We start from the raw sequence: 16,637 nt of genomic DNA, 5'->3' as shown, positions 1-16,637 counted from the left end.
AATTTAATTCCTGTTGTTTCAGTGAGTGGTTTCTTGAAAAATATTAAACTACTTCCTGTCAAGCAATTTATAGTCAGAGTAGGGCTGAAGTTACTCAAAAGCTGAGTTAAATAGCAAAATAGTTGGTCTAGGCTGAAAAATAATTGGAGAAGTACTACTCTCCTTCAGTGCTGAAGCATATAAAACCAGCACAGTCTCAGTGGACACAGCCAAAGGTACCTATAACAGTGCCATTAAGGTATTAACATTTTGTATCACTATAATCATTGAGACGAACACTGAAACTCAAAGAAATGGTCCCTGTATTTATGTACTATTTTGGAGTTAGTAAACTCCTAAGAAATAGTGGAAGATTTTCATATTTTCATTTCCTTGCAGCCTTCTTTGATGATTCTTCATTATCAGGCTTAGATAATTCTCACCTTTTTGATCAGTTTCTGTATCAGGTGTTATCCATAATGAAAATGTGAAGAAATAAAGTCAAGTAGTTTTATACACAGAAATATATAATAAAAAGATTGGCAATAGCCCACCAAAATCACATTTTTTGCTAGTTGAAAGTCTGATTGAAATGTTTGGAAAAACTAATCTATAAATGAGCACAAACTGCTGCCTAGCTGAAAAGTACCATTGACACAGGATGGAAAGCACTTAATGTGGTTATAAAAACTGAAGAAAGCTCCAGGCAATGCTGGAAGTGTAGCAGTGCCTCATGCAAGTATGACTATTTTAAAGAAAGCTAGCATGACACCAACTAAAACCTTCATAAAAAATGGTAGACTGTTGGGAAAACTATACCGAAATAAAGTTAATAGGTGGAATGTAACCCAAATATAATAATTTACTGTTGTAATGTCCTCCCTGTAGAAGATCAAAAATTGGCAATGTAAGATCAGGGCAAAGACCATACAGCAGATAGGGACTATGATGGAGCAGATAAAGAAAATATGAAGTATGTCTAAAAAGAGGATGGGAAAGCTGTTTGTGTGCAAAATGATGAATCAGAGATAAGATCTGAAGGTGGTAGTAAAGCAAAGGACATTATCAAATTTGTTAGGGAGACTTTATGCATCAAAGGGGTGTGGGATGTCTAAAGTCAACTAAGGGGTGAAGTAGGTGTAGAAATGAGAGCAAGAAAAGGTGAATTGAGGAAGGTACTTGATTGACAATAATTGTGATGGAGATCTTGAGGCTGATTGTGCATATCAAAATGGGAAAAGTGGGAGATGGAGAGAGTTTTCCAGCTGACTACTACATGGTCATAAAGAGTGAAGTGTCAAATATTTGAATCAGGTGTTTAACTAGTATTAAGGGATGAAGACCACCTTGCATAAAGGGGAACGCTGTTGAAGTTATGGCCCCTAAGAGGAAAGGAGGATGGAGGATGCTACAGACTAGAGGCCCATATTTCTAATTTACAAAGACGCAAAGATATTCACAAGGACTTGTAAGTCAGCACTAATGAATGATGCCCTGAAGTGCTCCACAAGTCCACATAATATGAACCAACAGAGTCCTCTTCAGAAGCCCAAGTTTTCAGAAACTTGAAATTCTTATTGTCAAGATGATATGATCGAGTTTCCGAAAATTCAAAGCTTTTGAATGGAGTTCAAGGAACAGTGCGGATCAGGGAATTTACCCTCTCCCCCCAATGCATTGTGATATCAGAGTTGGTGATTATAATTTGCAGGGGCTGTTTTTTGAAGTTTGAGTTTTTGGAAACTCGATCATATCATCTCAACAATATGAATTTTAAGTTTCTGAAAACTCAAGCTTCTGACATTGACCTGAACCAGCCATGGCATCTCGTAGTTATACTGTCCCAGCCACCTTAGCTGCTTCAACAGCTCCATTGTATAGGATCCTCATAGACAGCAATGTAATATTCTGCAGCAGAACCATAGCCAAGGCAAAGGAAGGGACAACACATTGCAACACTGGCAAAAATGCAGCACCTAGTCCATAATATGGGTCATGAAACAAACTACACAGAATAAAATGATGCTTGCCATACCACACCCAGGTTATGCAGGTTATGCAGGGCAGTTCAAGGACAGGTCATATGGTGCAGCAGACCTCACCATAGCCACAAAGTTTAGGGGGTGGGCACGGCATAATCATCATCACTTGCACAGGTGGGGGTGAGCTCAGTGACAGGCGATTTCAAAACTATAATGCAGGGTAAGGTCATGGGAAGTAAACAAAGTAGACATGTATTTTGACAGATTGTGGTGAATCAGAGATCTCATCTTCCAGCAGTGAGATTGTGTTGCCACAACTTAACCCTTATCACTGTCTACTGGGTTGACTTGTGGTGTCAGGACTGGATCAAGTTTCTGGCAAGGAAGAGACAGAACTACAGAACTATGGGTGTGGATGCTGTTAATCCATCCTATGCACTGATGCCAGTGAGTGACACTACTCATGATCTGCATGAGTGTCACAATGTGGGTGACAGGACATGTGCCCATGAGTGACTTTGATATCATATCACCAATGACTGGTGTAGTCTAACTTGACAATATGTGCTTAACCAGATCACATCTGGATGCTCCTATGATCATGGACTGTATGGTCTTTAAAAGTAGTCCAGATATCGGTTGCAATGTGTCTCATGGATGTACTTTTGTGGGCAAATTTTGCCACCAGTGACCTCAGCAGCATTGTTTGCTCAATGTCTCAATACACAATGTCACTGTGCACTTCATGTCTGTCTTCCTATAAGCACATTCACTATTTCTATAATGCTATAAATAGCAGGTGTCTGTAACTGGATCATTTATTTGCACATTAACTTGTTAATTCCAAGTATGGTAGCCATATCAACAACAGTCTTGGAGTCAAGGCACTGCTGCAACCACTGCATCTCTTTCCTGTGATTGGTATGCCAACCTCAAAGGTAGTGTGCATGACAGATGCTGTGAGATCTTAGGACACAGGTGGTGCACCTGGGGGACTTTCAAGTACAGCAAGCTTGTTGTGCTCTGGTAAGACTGTGTGCTACACTAGTAACTTTATAGAGGCCTCTGTAATAGTGGGTGAGGGTGATTCCTTTCCCTGTAATGTTGCAGACAGTGGTACTATGTCAGTGGACTGTGCCACTTGTACATTGCCATCATTGCTGGCAACAGGTGCCCTGCTGACATCAGCCCTATATTGTCCTGTTGTGCTGAACCCTCCACCAATGGAACCTATGAAAATATTAAGGCAAATGGCATAATTGCCAGTCCACACACATCACCATATCCCTCTGTGCATGCATACTGGTCCACATGGAAACAGCACTATAAAATACATTTGAAGATGTACCTTTTTACTTAGGATATTGCATTTACAGTCCAGAGGTGCCCTGAAGGACAGATAATGCAGAACAGCTTTGGTCAATCCCTCTCTTCAGTTTCTCACTGGTGTGCTATAGTTTATTGTAATGGACATTATTAATGTAGTACTTTCCCTACAGATCCACAGGTGTTGATGCCAGGCCTGCTCTACCATCCAAGCCACCTGCCAAAATAAGAGGCCAATCATCCTTGCTGGCAACTGACATCCAAGAAATTCTCTGCCTCTGTCATCTGCACTTATGTGGGTGGTCCACCCTCTTTGGTGGACCTGTCTATCACATTTTCCCATGCCTTTATCTCTGCACAGACTATCATACCAACAATTTTCCAATGCACCTTTTGGAGTGATCTATTATGGCCTCCCACAACATTCACATTTTACACCAGCCCCTGTCAAATCAGTTCCTGATAATAATGTCTTCAGCACCATTTCCCAGGAAACACGTCATACATATGAAGGGCCAGTAATAGCAGTTCATTCTCCTGAGTTTCTCTAGGTGTTGTCTTCCTCAGGTTGCTATATAAGTACCTGTAAACCTGAGTCAAAGCATGTCATTCACTGGCTGTATATGTTATAATGTGTCATGCATATGAGTATGGCCTGGCCTCCCAGCCTTAATGGAAATGACTGTCTGCTGTAGTCATTGCTATTCACAACTTTACTCCATCTTTTTGTGTTGACCCATGGCTCTACACATGAGCCTGGAAACCCACACCCATTTTGGCATATTATCCCTACAGTATCCTATATTCAGGGCTTGATTCTACACCCCCATACACACACACACACACACACACACACACACACACACACACACACACACACACACACACACACACACACACACAGTACTGTGCTATGCCATTGCAGTGGGATCACACTTACAAATCTAACAAGGTATGAGCTTCATTCTCCCTTACAGTCACTAAAGAGATTGTAGTTGTGGATGTGCTACTTCAATAGGCAGGACTCCTTCTTTAACACTGTAATACTCCACTTACCCTGTAATGCTCCACATGTACAGGTTTTTTACTCAAATTCCTCTACATCTTAGTACAGTGTTGTGCAAAAAGGTGAGAGTGTTTTATATTATACTAACAGGAGGCAGATAATACAGTGGTGATGCTAATGAAGCCAGGTAGAACACCAGTGTGTGTGAATCCCTGTTGAGTAACCACAGCTGCTCAGCAAACAGTAAAAGTGTGGCTATCCTGTATGGTATACCAGTGACAGCAGGATTTTCCTGTTCTTCTTGTACATGGGATGTTAAGAAATGCATGGTAGTCTACTACTATGGCCTTTGAGGAATGTGGATGCCTAGTATGAATGGAACCAGGTGTTTTAAATTATGCCAATGGCATTACCTCTTCTGGGGAGAAGTGCAGTCATCATTATTATAACATATGATGGTGTACCACCACCCTACTCCAAAAATGGGAGATGGAGATGTAGATATGTGCCCATCCAATATCTACACCTCATCTATCTGTCTGTCTGTCATTCTGTGTATGTATTCTGTATTTGTCTGTCTTGCTTCTGCTACATGCCCTTCTCCCTCTGTGTCACCCATGGCCTTCCACTGGTACATTTGCCACTTGCCTTTCTTTTGTAGAAATTACAAAAGTAGCTTTATCCTTTCCAAAAATACCATTCCTTCCTACCCCAACCATTCATGTTTTACAGTTAATCTTCTGCATTTACTACTGCTTGCTGTTCTCCACTTTCCTATCAAACCCATTCCTTCCCCATTTATATGATGAACAGGAATGCTACTTTGCTGTGCACACTCACATTGCTCTATCTACTGATTGCTGTATTTAGCTGTGCTTCCCTTCTTGTGGTAATCAGCTGCTCTCTGCAACTATACGTAAATGTTTTGTATAAGAATGCATACACAGTTGTGGGTGTATTAGCATGCCTTAGATCTGATGTTGCCATGTATGCTACTGCAGACCAGCTCCTGCCATATGGTAGCATAGTGCTGCTCTTCCTGTTATTGATGTGCCTATGTTTTCATACACAATCCTTACATGATAAGCAGTTACTATTCCCTGCTGGTTACATATCTAGTTAGCTCTCTGGCACTTCTCTGAACAACCCCCTTGACATTAATGCTGCACAGGCACAGGCATATTCCACTTGTCCATAAATCCAAGCCTTGTTGTTCATTAATGAAAATTAATTCATTAATTCATTCAATCATTTTCCTTTGTCTGCTTTAACCTATTCAAGGTTGTGGAAAAGATAGAGTCCATCACAGCATGCAAGGGCAATGTGTATATATGTAAATATGTATATATATATATATATATATATATATATATATATATATGGGTTACCTTCATTTGATCAAAATTTTATTTGACTGAAACCCATTTGATCGACAGCTCATTTGACTGACAGCTAGTACTTCAGTACACTTTAAGGCAAATAACACCGGGATAGTCTTGTTGGGAGAGAGTTCCATTTTCCAGTGGTGTTAAGAGACAGAGCATCACGCCTATGTTGTTGGATTTGCAATTATATTTGGTTGTTAGTAGGTTGTTTATATTTTGGTTGTGCTTTAGGTGATTGGTTCATTTTAAAATGGTTGGGAGGGTTCTTCCAATTTTGCTTTTTCAGGTTAAAGCAGTGGTCTGTTCTATAGTTTTAGTAGTTCTACAAGTCAGTTGTAGAGAGATTGTAGCAACATGATGTTGGCAAGATTGGTTAAGGTTAATGAGGATTTGTATAGGTTTAGAGAAGATTAGAAGGTAAGCATAGAGAGTGGACAATAGGACATGTGGGTGGTTTGGCCAGGTGGTGTGGGGAATAGGGATATAATTGTCCATATCTTGTTAGGTTTGGTCTTAATGGTTTTGTTTTTTCTAATATTGTTGTGAATGATAGTTTGTTGTATCGATGCTGTTGTAGTCTGTGGGGAGATGATATGATGTAGAGTGATGGGATGTATTGTATAGTAAGATGTGAGGTGTATTATGTATTTGTTTTGTGAAGAGAAGAGGTTTTGTTTTTTTTTGGTTTAAAAATGAGATGATGATATGAGAGCCACTGAGCTGTGTAGTAAAACTAGGCTGGGTGGCAGCTAGTGTAGGTTTGGAGAGTCATAGTCAAACATATAGAGTTGAGTCATCTGCATACTGAATAGGCTTCAGGGATGACTGTGTATGGAGGAGGTAATTTATAAAATAGAAAGAGAGAAAGAGAATATGGAGCCTTGAGGAACTCCTATGGTGTTTAGTAACAGGTGAGAGAGCTTATTTTGCCACAGAACTGCTTGTTGTCGTTGTTTTTGTTTTTGTTGTTGTCCTTGTTGTTGCTTGTTGTTGGATTTGCCCTCTTGCCCAATGTAGTGTGACCCTGGAGTTGGTATAGATATAGTTGGGGGGGGAATCCCCCCTAGTGTTGTTTAAAAGAAGAAAATAACACAAAAAGTACAGAATTTAAGCCTCCCCCCCAACTATATATACCAACTCCAGGGTCACACTACATTGGGGAAGGAGACAAATCCCTGTTATTTGCCTTAAAGTGTAATGAAGTACTAGTTGTCAGTCAAATGAAATTTCGATCAAATGGGTTTCAGTCAAATGGGCTGTCAATCGAATGAAGGTAACCCATATATATATATATATATATATATATATATATATATATATATATATATATATATATTAAGGCAGACAAGCAGTTCTGGACATAATGTCAGCATACTTCAGAATGGACAGACACACTCATCCTTATGAGTAATTTTGAGACTAGCCAATTCAACTAATGGCACGTCTTTGGAATGTAAGAAAAAAGCAGAGCACTTGATGAAAATCCACATGAATAGATATAAAGAAAATATAAGCTGAATCGTGCCTATCAGGTAGTGGAGGAAAACGCAGTTCAATATTGTATAAATGGTTATTCCATACCATCTCATTCTCGTATTTTAGAGACATGTGAAAAAGAATTCTGGGTTTATCAGTGTATGAGTAAAGTGACAAGTCAGAAATGTTTTTTAAATTGTTTGTGAAGTCTTGCCATTGTCTCAGCTTATTTAACAAACTAATGTGACTGTCTTTCATGACTTGGGTGCAGTGTGTCACACTGATCTATTTGTGATTTCTTACCTATGTTACCTACGTACTGAGATGTTGTCAGGTGTTATTATTTATACTCATGCATTTTGGGGCTTGTTGTACAGTTAGGTTCCTTGACTTTTTTTTATAAGCAAGCATTTTCTAAATGAGCTTAGTGGCTTTAGTTAGAAGCTTCTCTTTGTACTGTGATATGAACTTTCAGCAATGCAGAACTAGATGAAATTACATAGATTCTTGAGAAATGTACTGTAATAGCTGAAATCAACCTCAGAAATATATCAGTGCTTGGGGGAGGATGAACATTAGGCAAAAAAAATTGTTACAGTTTGCATTTCTGTGGACCACTGAGTGTCTTTTATATGCAAACAATGTGCTTTGTTACACTTCTGTGTTGCAACACCAGTATAACTATTAATAGCTCAAGTATAGACTGTGATATACCTACCACCTCCATTTTTATAGCAGAGGTAGGGGAATCTCCAGACATTGCCAAGGCCAATGATTGTCCCTGCAATGGAAAGTACAAATTCAATTTTGTTATTCCATTTCCCTCTTTCATTCAGCTTCTGATCATCCATCGTTTTTGTCTTTGACTTCTTTTGTTCTTTAGGGCTCTGTACATTTATAGTAGCCACACAGGATTGTGAATCAGAAATTGCATTATCCATGTCAGCTAAAAATAAGCATACAAAAACATGTAGGTTAATGCATTTTTCATTTCATTATTCTCTTAAAATCTTTCATGATTTTCTGCCTTAGCACCTCTTTGATCCACTGAACATTAATAACACTATTTTATTCCAAGTGAAATCAGTTCCTTAAACAAGGAAATTTACAAGGTAATCCTACAATAAAGTAAATGGACAAGTAAATTTAATAGCATGGCAAGGATTCAAAAAGCACATTGTTACCAGCAGTACGTTGACGATGCTGAAATGTTCAATATAATGATGGAAATATACTGTAATGAGGCAAAATAAGACCACATGGAGCAACAACTCATCAGTGACTCATTATCATGTCTCTGAAAGGAACTCTGTGTAACTGCAGACAAATGCATTAATGTTCTCTCTTGTCAACTCATGCAATGCAGTTGTACAAGCACCTTCTAACAAGGGTGAGTGCACACTCATACACATCTGCACACACACACACACACACACACACACACACACACACACACACACACACACACACATGCTCACATGCACGCACACAGACGTGCACACACACATATGCTCACACACACACACACACACACACACACACACACACACACACACACACACACACACACACACACACACACACACACACACATGCTCAGACGCACACACAGGTGCACACACACACATGCTCTCACACACACACACACACACACACACACACACACACACACACACGTGCACACACACGCACACACACACGCACACACACATGCACACACGCGCGCGTGCACACAAACACACACACATATGCTCACACGCACACACACACACACACACACACACACACACACACACACAAACACAAGTCCAAACAAGTTTACTCATTGCAGTATGGTTTCTGAATCTCAGATTACGATGCACATCTAATTATTTCTTTATGACAATCATTTAAACATGCTTTACTCATTGATAATGTGAATGAGTTTTAATATGACAGTTAAGAATTTAAACTGTTGTTGTGTCTTTCGGCTTTTCCCGGTTAGGGGTCGCCACAGCGGAACTCCGGTCTGCTAATTATTGGTAGTTGATTTTTACATGTCAAGTTACCAGCCCTGACGCACAACCTTCAATGAAGGTATGCCCATTCATGCATGTCTCCATGCAGAAGATGCTCTAGCTGAGAATCGAACTGGACACCATCTTACTGTGAGGCGACAATGCTACCGCAGCACCACCAAGAAGTCCAAAAGCCCTTTTCGTTTCTATTTATTTGAATGCTGAAAAGAATGTCAGTTTACATGTTGCTAAATCTGAATAATGCAAATTGTATAAAATGTCAATTAAAAGGATATAATTTGAGGTTGTGTGTCTTCAAGGAGGTATAACTCTGAATGAAGTAGAATGAATCCTCTAAACTACAAAAGTAATAGACTGTAGGGTAGAGGATATTGTACATCATAATTAAGATGAGGCTAAAGAAAAAAGTACTCTAAAGGTATAAGATGTCTCTGGATTTGGAAACTAGTCTTCTGAAGCATACATACTGTGATGACCATCCACTAGACCAGTAATTAAGGAGCCTCAATCCTCACCACTAGCAGCAGTAGGGGACATACCCTGGGAGGATGACAGGTACACACACAGTATTTCCACATGCAGCTCTCTGCATCAAGTGCAATTTCCCTTAAGAGCTCACAGAGACCAGTCAGTCCGGGGCTGGTTTCTTACTCTTCCTCCAGATCCCCAATAAGACTCCCCACTGATGCAGCTATACAGTTGAGATCTCAACTGAGAGACTAAGCCAAGACCCCAAGCACCCTCTCTGTCCAACTAGTGCTTTGTGTCCCTGCCCAAGTAGCTGACACGCACACACTTTGAGGTTTGATTTACACATACACACACCTGGGAAATGCTGCACAGGATTACTAGCTATGCCTCCTTCTGCCCAGACTATAACGTACTTATTACTGCCACTCCTTATCAGCTACTTTAAGGCCCTAATCTTACTGTGTAATACTAAATATTAAAACAAATGGTAGTTTGACCAAAAGCAAGGCTATTAGGAGTTGCCTACACAGTGTTACCTAATAAATCTGCAAGTACTCTCAAAACCTAAATATCTCTACACAGATCAGCCATAATGCAAGGTTTAAATATGTTTAATAATAAATAATAAAAGAACAAGATAATATTAAATATATATATTCACAGTGACACCAGAGTTCAAAACCACAGGAAATATTTAAAACAACATTGCAGAACAGTCTCAAATAAACAAAGAAAAATATCTAAACTAAGCTTTACTATATGCCTGACTGAATTTAAGAGAATTATACTATAATCTAGGAACTTACTAATAGTGCAAGGCAGATATGGTGAATGGATCTTCTGGTCGTTGTCAGGTCCAAGACAGAATGCCGAATGCTCTGTCTCACTAAGAGACTTCTCAAATTAGTATCTCAAATATTACTGCTGGGATAACTTGCAGAATGAAATTATTTCTTGTCATCTGACTGATTGTTCCCAGGCCAAACAACCATTGATGAAGCTGGCAGTATTTAGTATCTATCTGTGAAAATATACAGACAAGGGCTCCTCCTCCGATCTCTGGCAGATGCTGGAAGTCATAAAACATTTCCATTCTTTCATGTTTTCAAAACTAGTAATTACTTCACCCTAAAGACAATACGGAAAGTTTCCTAGTACAGACATTGTGTGTCTTGCTGTATTGAAAACTGAAATATATCATCTTTTATGGCCTAGCCATAAAGTAATTTAATTTCAGTTATTTTTCTGAAGTTAACCTCCTGTACTCCAGTTTCCACTGTTAAAATATATACATGTAAGCAGTTACAATAGTGCATGTACATTTCTGTTCTCTTCCAGTAGAGCACACTGTGGCTACATTTCAAACAGTACTCTGCAAATACCCTTTTCAACACACGTTTCTGTACAAGCAGTTTGATATACACTTGACATACAGTTCTAATGCATTTGCAACACAAGCATCTTATATAAATCATTTCAATATTCACCCATGACATATAATTATTTACAAAATTCCAACTAGCTGTGTTGACAGTATCTCCTTTCATCACACATACTAAAAAGTTCTTGGCACATAATAGGGAATGAATGCATTAAAGTATTTTAATATACAAGTCAAGGACTGATACAAGTAGAGCAACATCTACTACACTGCAGGTGGGAAACCTATGCATTTTCACTGGAACAGTGAGTCTAGAAACATTGAAATAGGAAGGCTGTAAGTTACCTTTTGTCAGGGCTTCATTAGGTTGGAACTGCCTAGATATACACTGACTGCAGTTTGAACTTGGAGAAGTGGGATAGTGTGAGTTTTAGTTTTGTGTTCCACTTTCTCCCTCATCTCTGAATTTGCATGAACTTGAAGTACATATATTAAAAAATGGGGATGTGGAGGCTTGCCTTTAGGTGTATGGAGAGGGCTTCCCTCTTGCAAATAAGCTTTTTTGTGCATTTTGCAACCTTAGGTGCACTGCAGTTATGAGATTGCTTTAAACCTTTTAGTTTAAATTGTTCTCATATGAACTAAATGGCACATGATTAATCATGGCAAACTCACTGCAGACTGAGGCTTTGCTTAACATGATAAATATAGCTCTGCAAAAAAAATTTGCATCACTCTCTAATAAACATACTTATCAGTGGCAGCCCCCCCATGAAAATGTGTGCCCCCCTGAGTGTCCAAATCACTGGAATTACCTGAACATTGCAAGCACTCTTTTGTCCCCCTTTGAGCTCTCTTCCGCATAGATACAAATTTCACCCAAATGCAGAAGAGCACTTCCACATCCGATTTTAAAGAGTGGGTTTTGAAAGAGAGAACTTCTGAAGTGTGAGTGGGAGAACAACTGCCTGCACAGTAAGAGACTGCTTCTGAAGAAGGTTTGGGGATAGCAACTTGTGTATGCATGTCAGTGTGTGTGTAATGCCAGACTCAGTCAGTGTTTTAAGCTAGAAGCTGGCTGGTTAAGTAGGAAAATGTGGAGGTAGAACAAATCAAACCCTGTACTCATTAAGAGTTTGGAGCCTTAATCCACCACAACAGGTGCCAGTTCTCCATTAACATAATTTATTTTTTTTTTTGGAGAGGGGGTCATTTGGAGAATTTCATAATTCTCATTGTTCAGAAAATGCATGTCCATGCAATACCTGTTGTTGTTCTGTTTACCTTTTAAGTGCATTACAGTTGTCTAGCACTTAAAGCTCTGAGCTTAGTGGACTGAGCCTGAAGTTAAAAGTACAGGGTCTGAATCCTCCTGCTTCCATTTGCATCACTTATACAGTACTCCTAATTACCTCTAAAAAGGGGTACTTTCTCCAGTGGGTTTACCTCGTTTGCAAATAGATAAAACATAATATGTAAAATGTGTCCCTTTTGGGGGCCTTGTTCCGCCCTCCCCCCCATTACTTTTGGCTTAGCCAGAATTATTTTCCAAAGAAAACAAAAGTTTTGTTCTGTTTAGTATAATATTTGTGACTTTCTGGCAAATTGTTGCAGATATGGTACTACAACATTCAGATCTAAGTATTTCTAGTGGTATCTCAGCAAACCAGAAATTGAGCACAAGGAAATTCCTGTTGCTGCATTTGCTTGGTACATTTTTTTTGTCTTTCAGTGCTGTTTTCCCTAGAAGGGGATGAAAAACTAAAGTGCTTATTTTCAGTCTCAGTAGCTCAACAGGTAGTGCATATTTATTTGGTGCTGAAGGCTGTGGGCTCTAAATAAGATTGATTTTACAATACTGACATTGCAGTGCAGAATAAGAGGGGTGCTTCACTCCTAGTTGTGCTGTCCTTCAGATGAGATATTAAACTGAGGCCCCATCTACCTGAGTTGGTGGTATCTCAGGTGGATGTGAAAGATCCTACAGCACTTATCAAAAAGCGTAGCAGACGTTCCCCAGTATCCTGTCAAATTTCCCTTTCCATTACCATTTCAAGACTCCTCTGTAAAGTGGCCATTGGCCTAGTGGGATTAACCTTGTGAAGAAAAAGTATGTATGTATTTATTAATCAATCAGTTATGGTTGAGAGTATATGTCAGTTATTTTAGTATTATCTTTGTACTCTATTTCAATGCATCAGAATTAAACGGTTATGGTTATTATATCTCAGTGGGCCTGCCTCTGTAAGGTGATCTTGGATGTTTTTTCCAGAATCCACCTAAAGCCCCCTTTATACGAGCCATGCTAAACAGAAGGAAAGATATCTATATCTATATATATATATATATATATATATATATATATATATATATATATATATATATATATATATGGGTCTGTCGCCATTCCCCGGTGGTCCTCCTCATGTCGGGATTCGTCGTTCGTCGGGTCAACCGCGCTTGTCGGTTTCGCTTCGTGGTGGTGATTTCACTGTCGGCTAATCGGCGCGGGGTCATTAGAAGGAGACCCATATATATATATATATATATATATATGTGTGTGTGTGTGGATTCACTTCATAACACTGAAAACTCAAAACACTGAAAATGAGAAAACTTCATAATATAGAGGACCAAAACACTGAAACTTCAAAACACTGAAAATTTAAAATACTGAAACTCAAAACACTGAAAACACATATCATACATATACTGAGTTTAAACAACATAAATCATAGCACTTTCCACCAAGTCTAAGCAGGGGGGCAAGCCCCCCCCTGTGCCCCCCATGTGGGGGGCTGTGACCCCCCACCCCCTGCTACTTATACTTCACTACACTAAGTGCAATCTTGGAGTTGATATATTTAATTAGCAGGCGCTGTAGGGGGCACAGCCCCCCACATGGGGGGTGCAGAGTGGCTTGCCTCCCTGCTTACACTTGGTGGAAAGTGTTATGATTTATCTTGTTTAAACTCAGTATATGTATGATATGTGTTTTTCACTGTTTTAAGTTTTCAAGATTTTGAAGTTTCAGTGTTTTGGGTTTCAGTGTTTTGAGCTTTCAGTGTTATGAAGTGAATCTATATATATATATATATATATATATATATATATATTTTTTTATATATAAATGAAATAGCAGCAGTGTGAGTCACAAGCTTCATGTGCAGCTTCTGGAACATATTTTAACGTTCCCCTTTTTGTCTGAATTACTCTGATTTGTGTTCTCAGAGCAGCTCTCACCTCTTTAACAGTAGTTGTAAATGTTCAACAAAATAAACTAGCTGATCCTCATGTAAGCTTCCAATTTTTAGTCCAAATATTGACAGACTCTCTCCCACATTCTTCCTGAGGTATGAAAACTATAATTGTAATCCAAAAGCTGTTAACTGACCATTCTTGCATCTAACTGTACTTCAAAGAAAAATTAACAGACATTTAAACTACTTTGTTATACACCAGTGTCTGCAGTGGAAAGATGCGTATTTTATTGCGGACAATGACAAAATGTGTTGTATGTTTAAAATATTTTTCTTACAATACAGTTCAGAACAAAATAAGTGTGACTTTTTTTTGAATTTGGGTTAATGATATTTCTCTTTCTACTGAGACACAAATGTCTTTGTGCATGACATTTCCCACTTTTCTGTATTGGTAGTTAGACCTTTGACTTGTTACTCTGTAACATACCAACACTTCATCCAAACCATTATCCTTGAGCATGACCAGTTATTAGGTTTTTCTGTGCTGTGAACATTGTCATGATTTGTACAATTATGACATTCACTTTTTTGTAGGGAAATGGTCTTTCATTTGTAACAGTGGACTATGGGTAAGATAACATGTATTCTATACTTTACTGGTATGGTGTTTCAGTGTTTTTTTCACATGTCCTATATGTCCCACCAGCTAGCTGCTGTGCCCCAGCAAGAAAGGGAGCCTGAAGTAGACACTGGTACTTACCAGCCACATAGATAACTACAAGGCTATCAGAAGTGTGCAAACACAGCCAGTAGTCTAGTACTGATGAACAGCAAGATGAATGTAGCACTCAGTTGGCAAGTAGACAGGAACTGCATGGTATTGCAGAATGCATTTGTAATAAAACAATGCCATCACTAGTAAAACAGCTAAACAGGAAACGTGGTAAGCATAAACTGAACTCTTAAGGATGAAAAGTGATTCAGATTATAACATTTTAGGTAATAAACAGAATAAAAGTTTCATGGAAAGTCATTGACACAGCACACGACACAGGAAGCAGAAGCTCATATTTAATGCCTAAAGAGCTAAAACATGATTTAAAAATAGTAGCAAATAGTTATAACACCCACACCTTCTTGTAGACCAGCTACTGCTGGGATGCATATACCACGTCATGTTTTGGTCAAAAAAGAGAGCAAGGATAAATCTGGCAGACACTTGGCTTTGTGCATGAAAGAGACTACTGAAGCAAAGGAATCTAGACTCACTGTACTCTTTTCTATTACAATCAACTCTGATATAGTTAAATCACGGAGAAAAGTACCATTCTCCATATGTGCCAAATATGGATGAAAGTTATTTCAAGAGCCAAGCTTGGTTCATTGTACATTGTCAAATTAGGATCCAGTAAAGTCAAATACTTCTGCTTCTGGAACAGATAAATGAAATGGCTAAAAGGGTATACTGCTGGTAAAGGAATGCCTTAAAATAGCACAAATAATATAGACAATCAGAGCAGGACGTTTGGCAGAACACATGATTTTATAGGCTGCCGTGATGAAGATAACCATACATTGCTTCAGAAGGTCATTTCCTTAATGTGCCAAATTTGAATGAAAGTATTCCACTGAATCAAGTTTAGCTGACTGTACATTGTCAAAGTAGGAGCCAATAAAATGAAATACTTCTGCTATTGCAACAGCTACATGAAAATAGCTATAATGAGATATTGCTGAGAAAGGCATGACTTAAAATGGCACATATATGAACAATCACAGTACTGACTTTGTGCAGAACACATGATTTTATATTCATGCCTTGAAAACGCTAACCTTGGGTTGCTAGAAATGGCCCCCTGAAAGCAGAAGATAATCCCAGTTGTAGTGCAGTGCAATGGAGGCAATGGATAACAGAGCTTAGGATACAAGGGCAATAGATGGTAGACTAACCATAATATGCTACAATCCAAAGTGATTTTTTAGATAACGTTAAACCCCATGGAAGCAAGACTTCTAGAGTTTAGGAAGTTGAACCTTACTGCTATATATCTAGCATAACAACTGAAGTTGTCAATCATTCATGGGTTGTTGCTCTCTTCACATACAAATGAGATTACAGTGTTTCTGTGTTGGGTAGTCAAGTATTGCTATAACTGTTGTCTCTTTTTTTCTTATATCACATACCAGTCTTCCTGGCATAACTACTACTATGTCCATTACTTTTTGCTTTGCTTTTTTATCATAAGTATTATTCCTGAGCACACCTCATTACCTACTGAAAAAAAAAATTCCCCCACTCAGCTTCAATTTTTTGTTCTCTCTTTTCTAATGCATCCTATATCAAACAAACATATAATTCCAGGCTTATTTTTTACACCATTTGGTTAGTCAAGCCTTTAACTTAATTACT

At 38.7% G+C, this 16,637-nt stretch overlaps 1 protein-coding gene across 3 annotated transcripts in view; it reads right to left on the bottom strand.

Annotated features, from left to right (window-relative positions):
- The window catches only part of LOC122808962 (sodium- and chloride-dependent GABA transporter 2-like), a 1,071,132-nt gene that overhangs the window by 817,160 nt on the left and 237,335 nt on the right, over positions 1-16,637 (bottom strand). For all 3 annotated transcript variants that reach the window (XM_044080126.1, XM_044080127.1, XM_044080128.1), the window contains exon 2: positions 7,873-8,100. In XM_044080126.1, the coding sequence (XP_043936061.1) occupies positions 7,873-8,095 (223 nt within the window). In that variant the 5' untranslated portion in view covers positions 8,096-8,100. The remainder of the gene's footprint in view (positions 1-7,872; positions 8,101-16,637) is intronic.

Source organism: Protopterus annectens, chromosome 8.part0, assembly GCF_019279795.1.
Source record: "Protopterus annectens isolate FY-2018-M chromosome 8.part0, PAN1.0, whole genome shotgun sequence".
NCBI lineage: Eukaryota > Metazoa > Chordata > Ceratodontiformes > Protopteridae > Protopterus > Protopterus annectens.
This window is presented reverse-complemented; position numbering and strand designations above follow the sequence as displayed.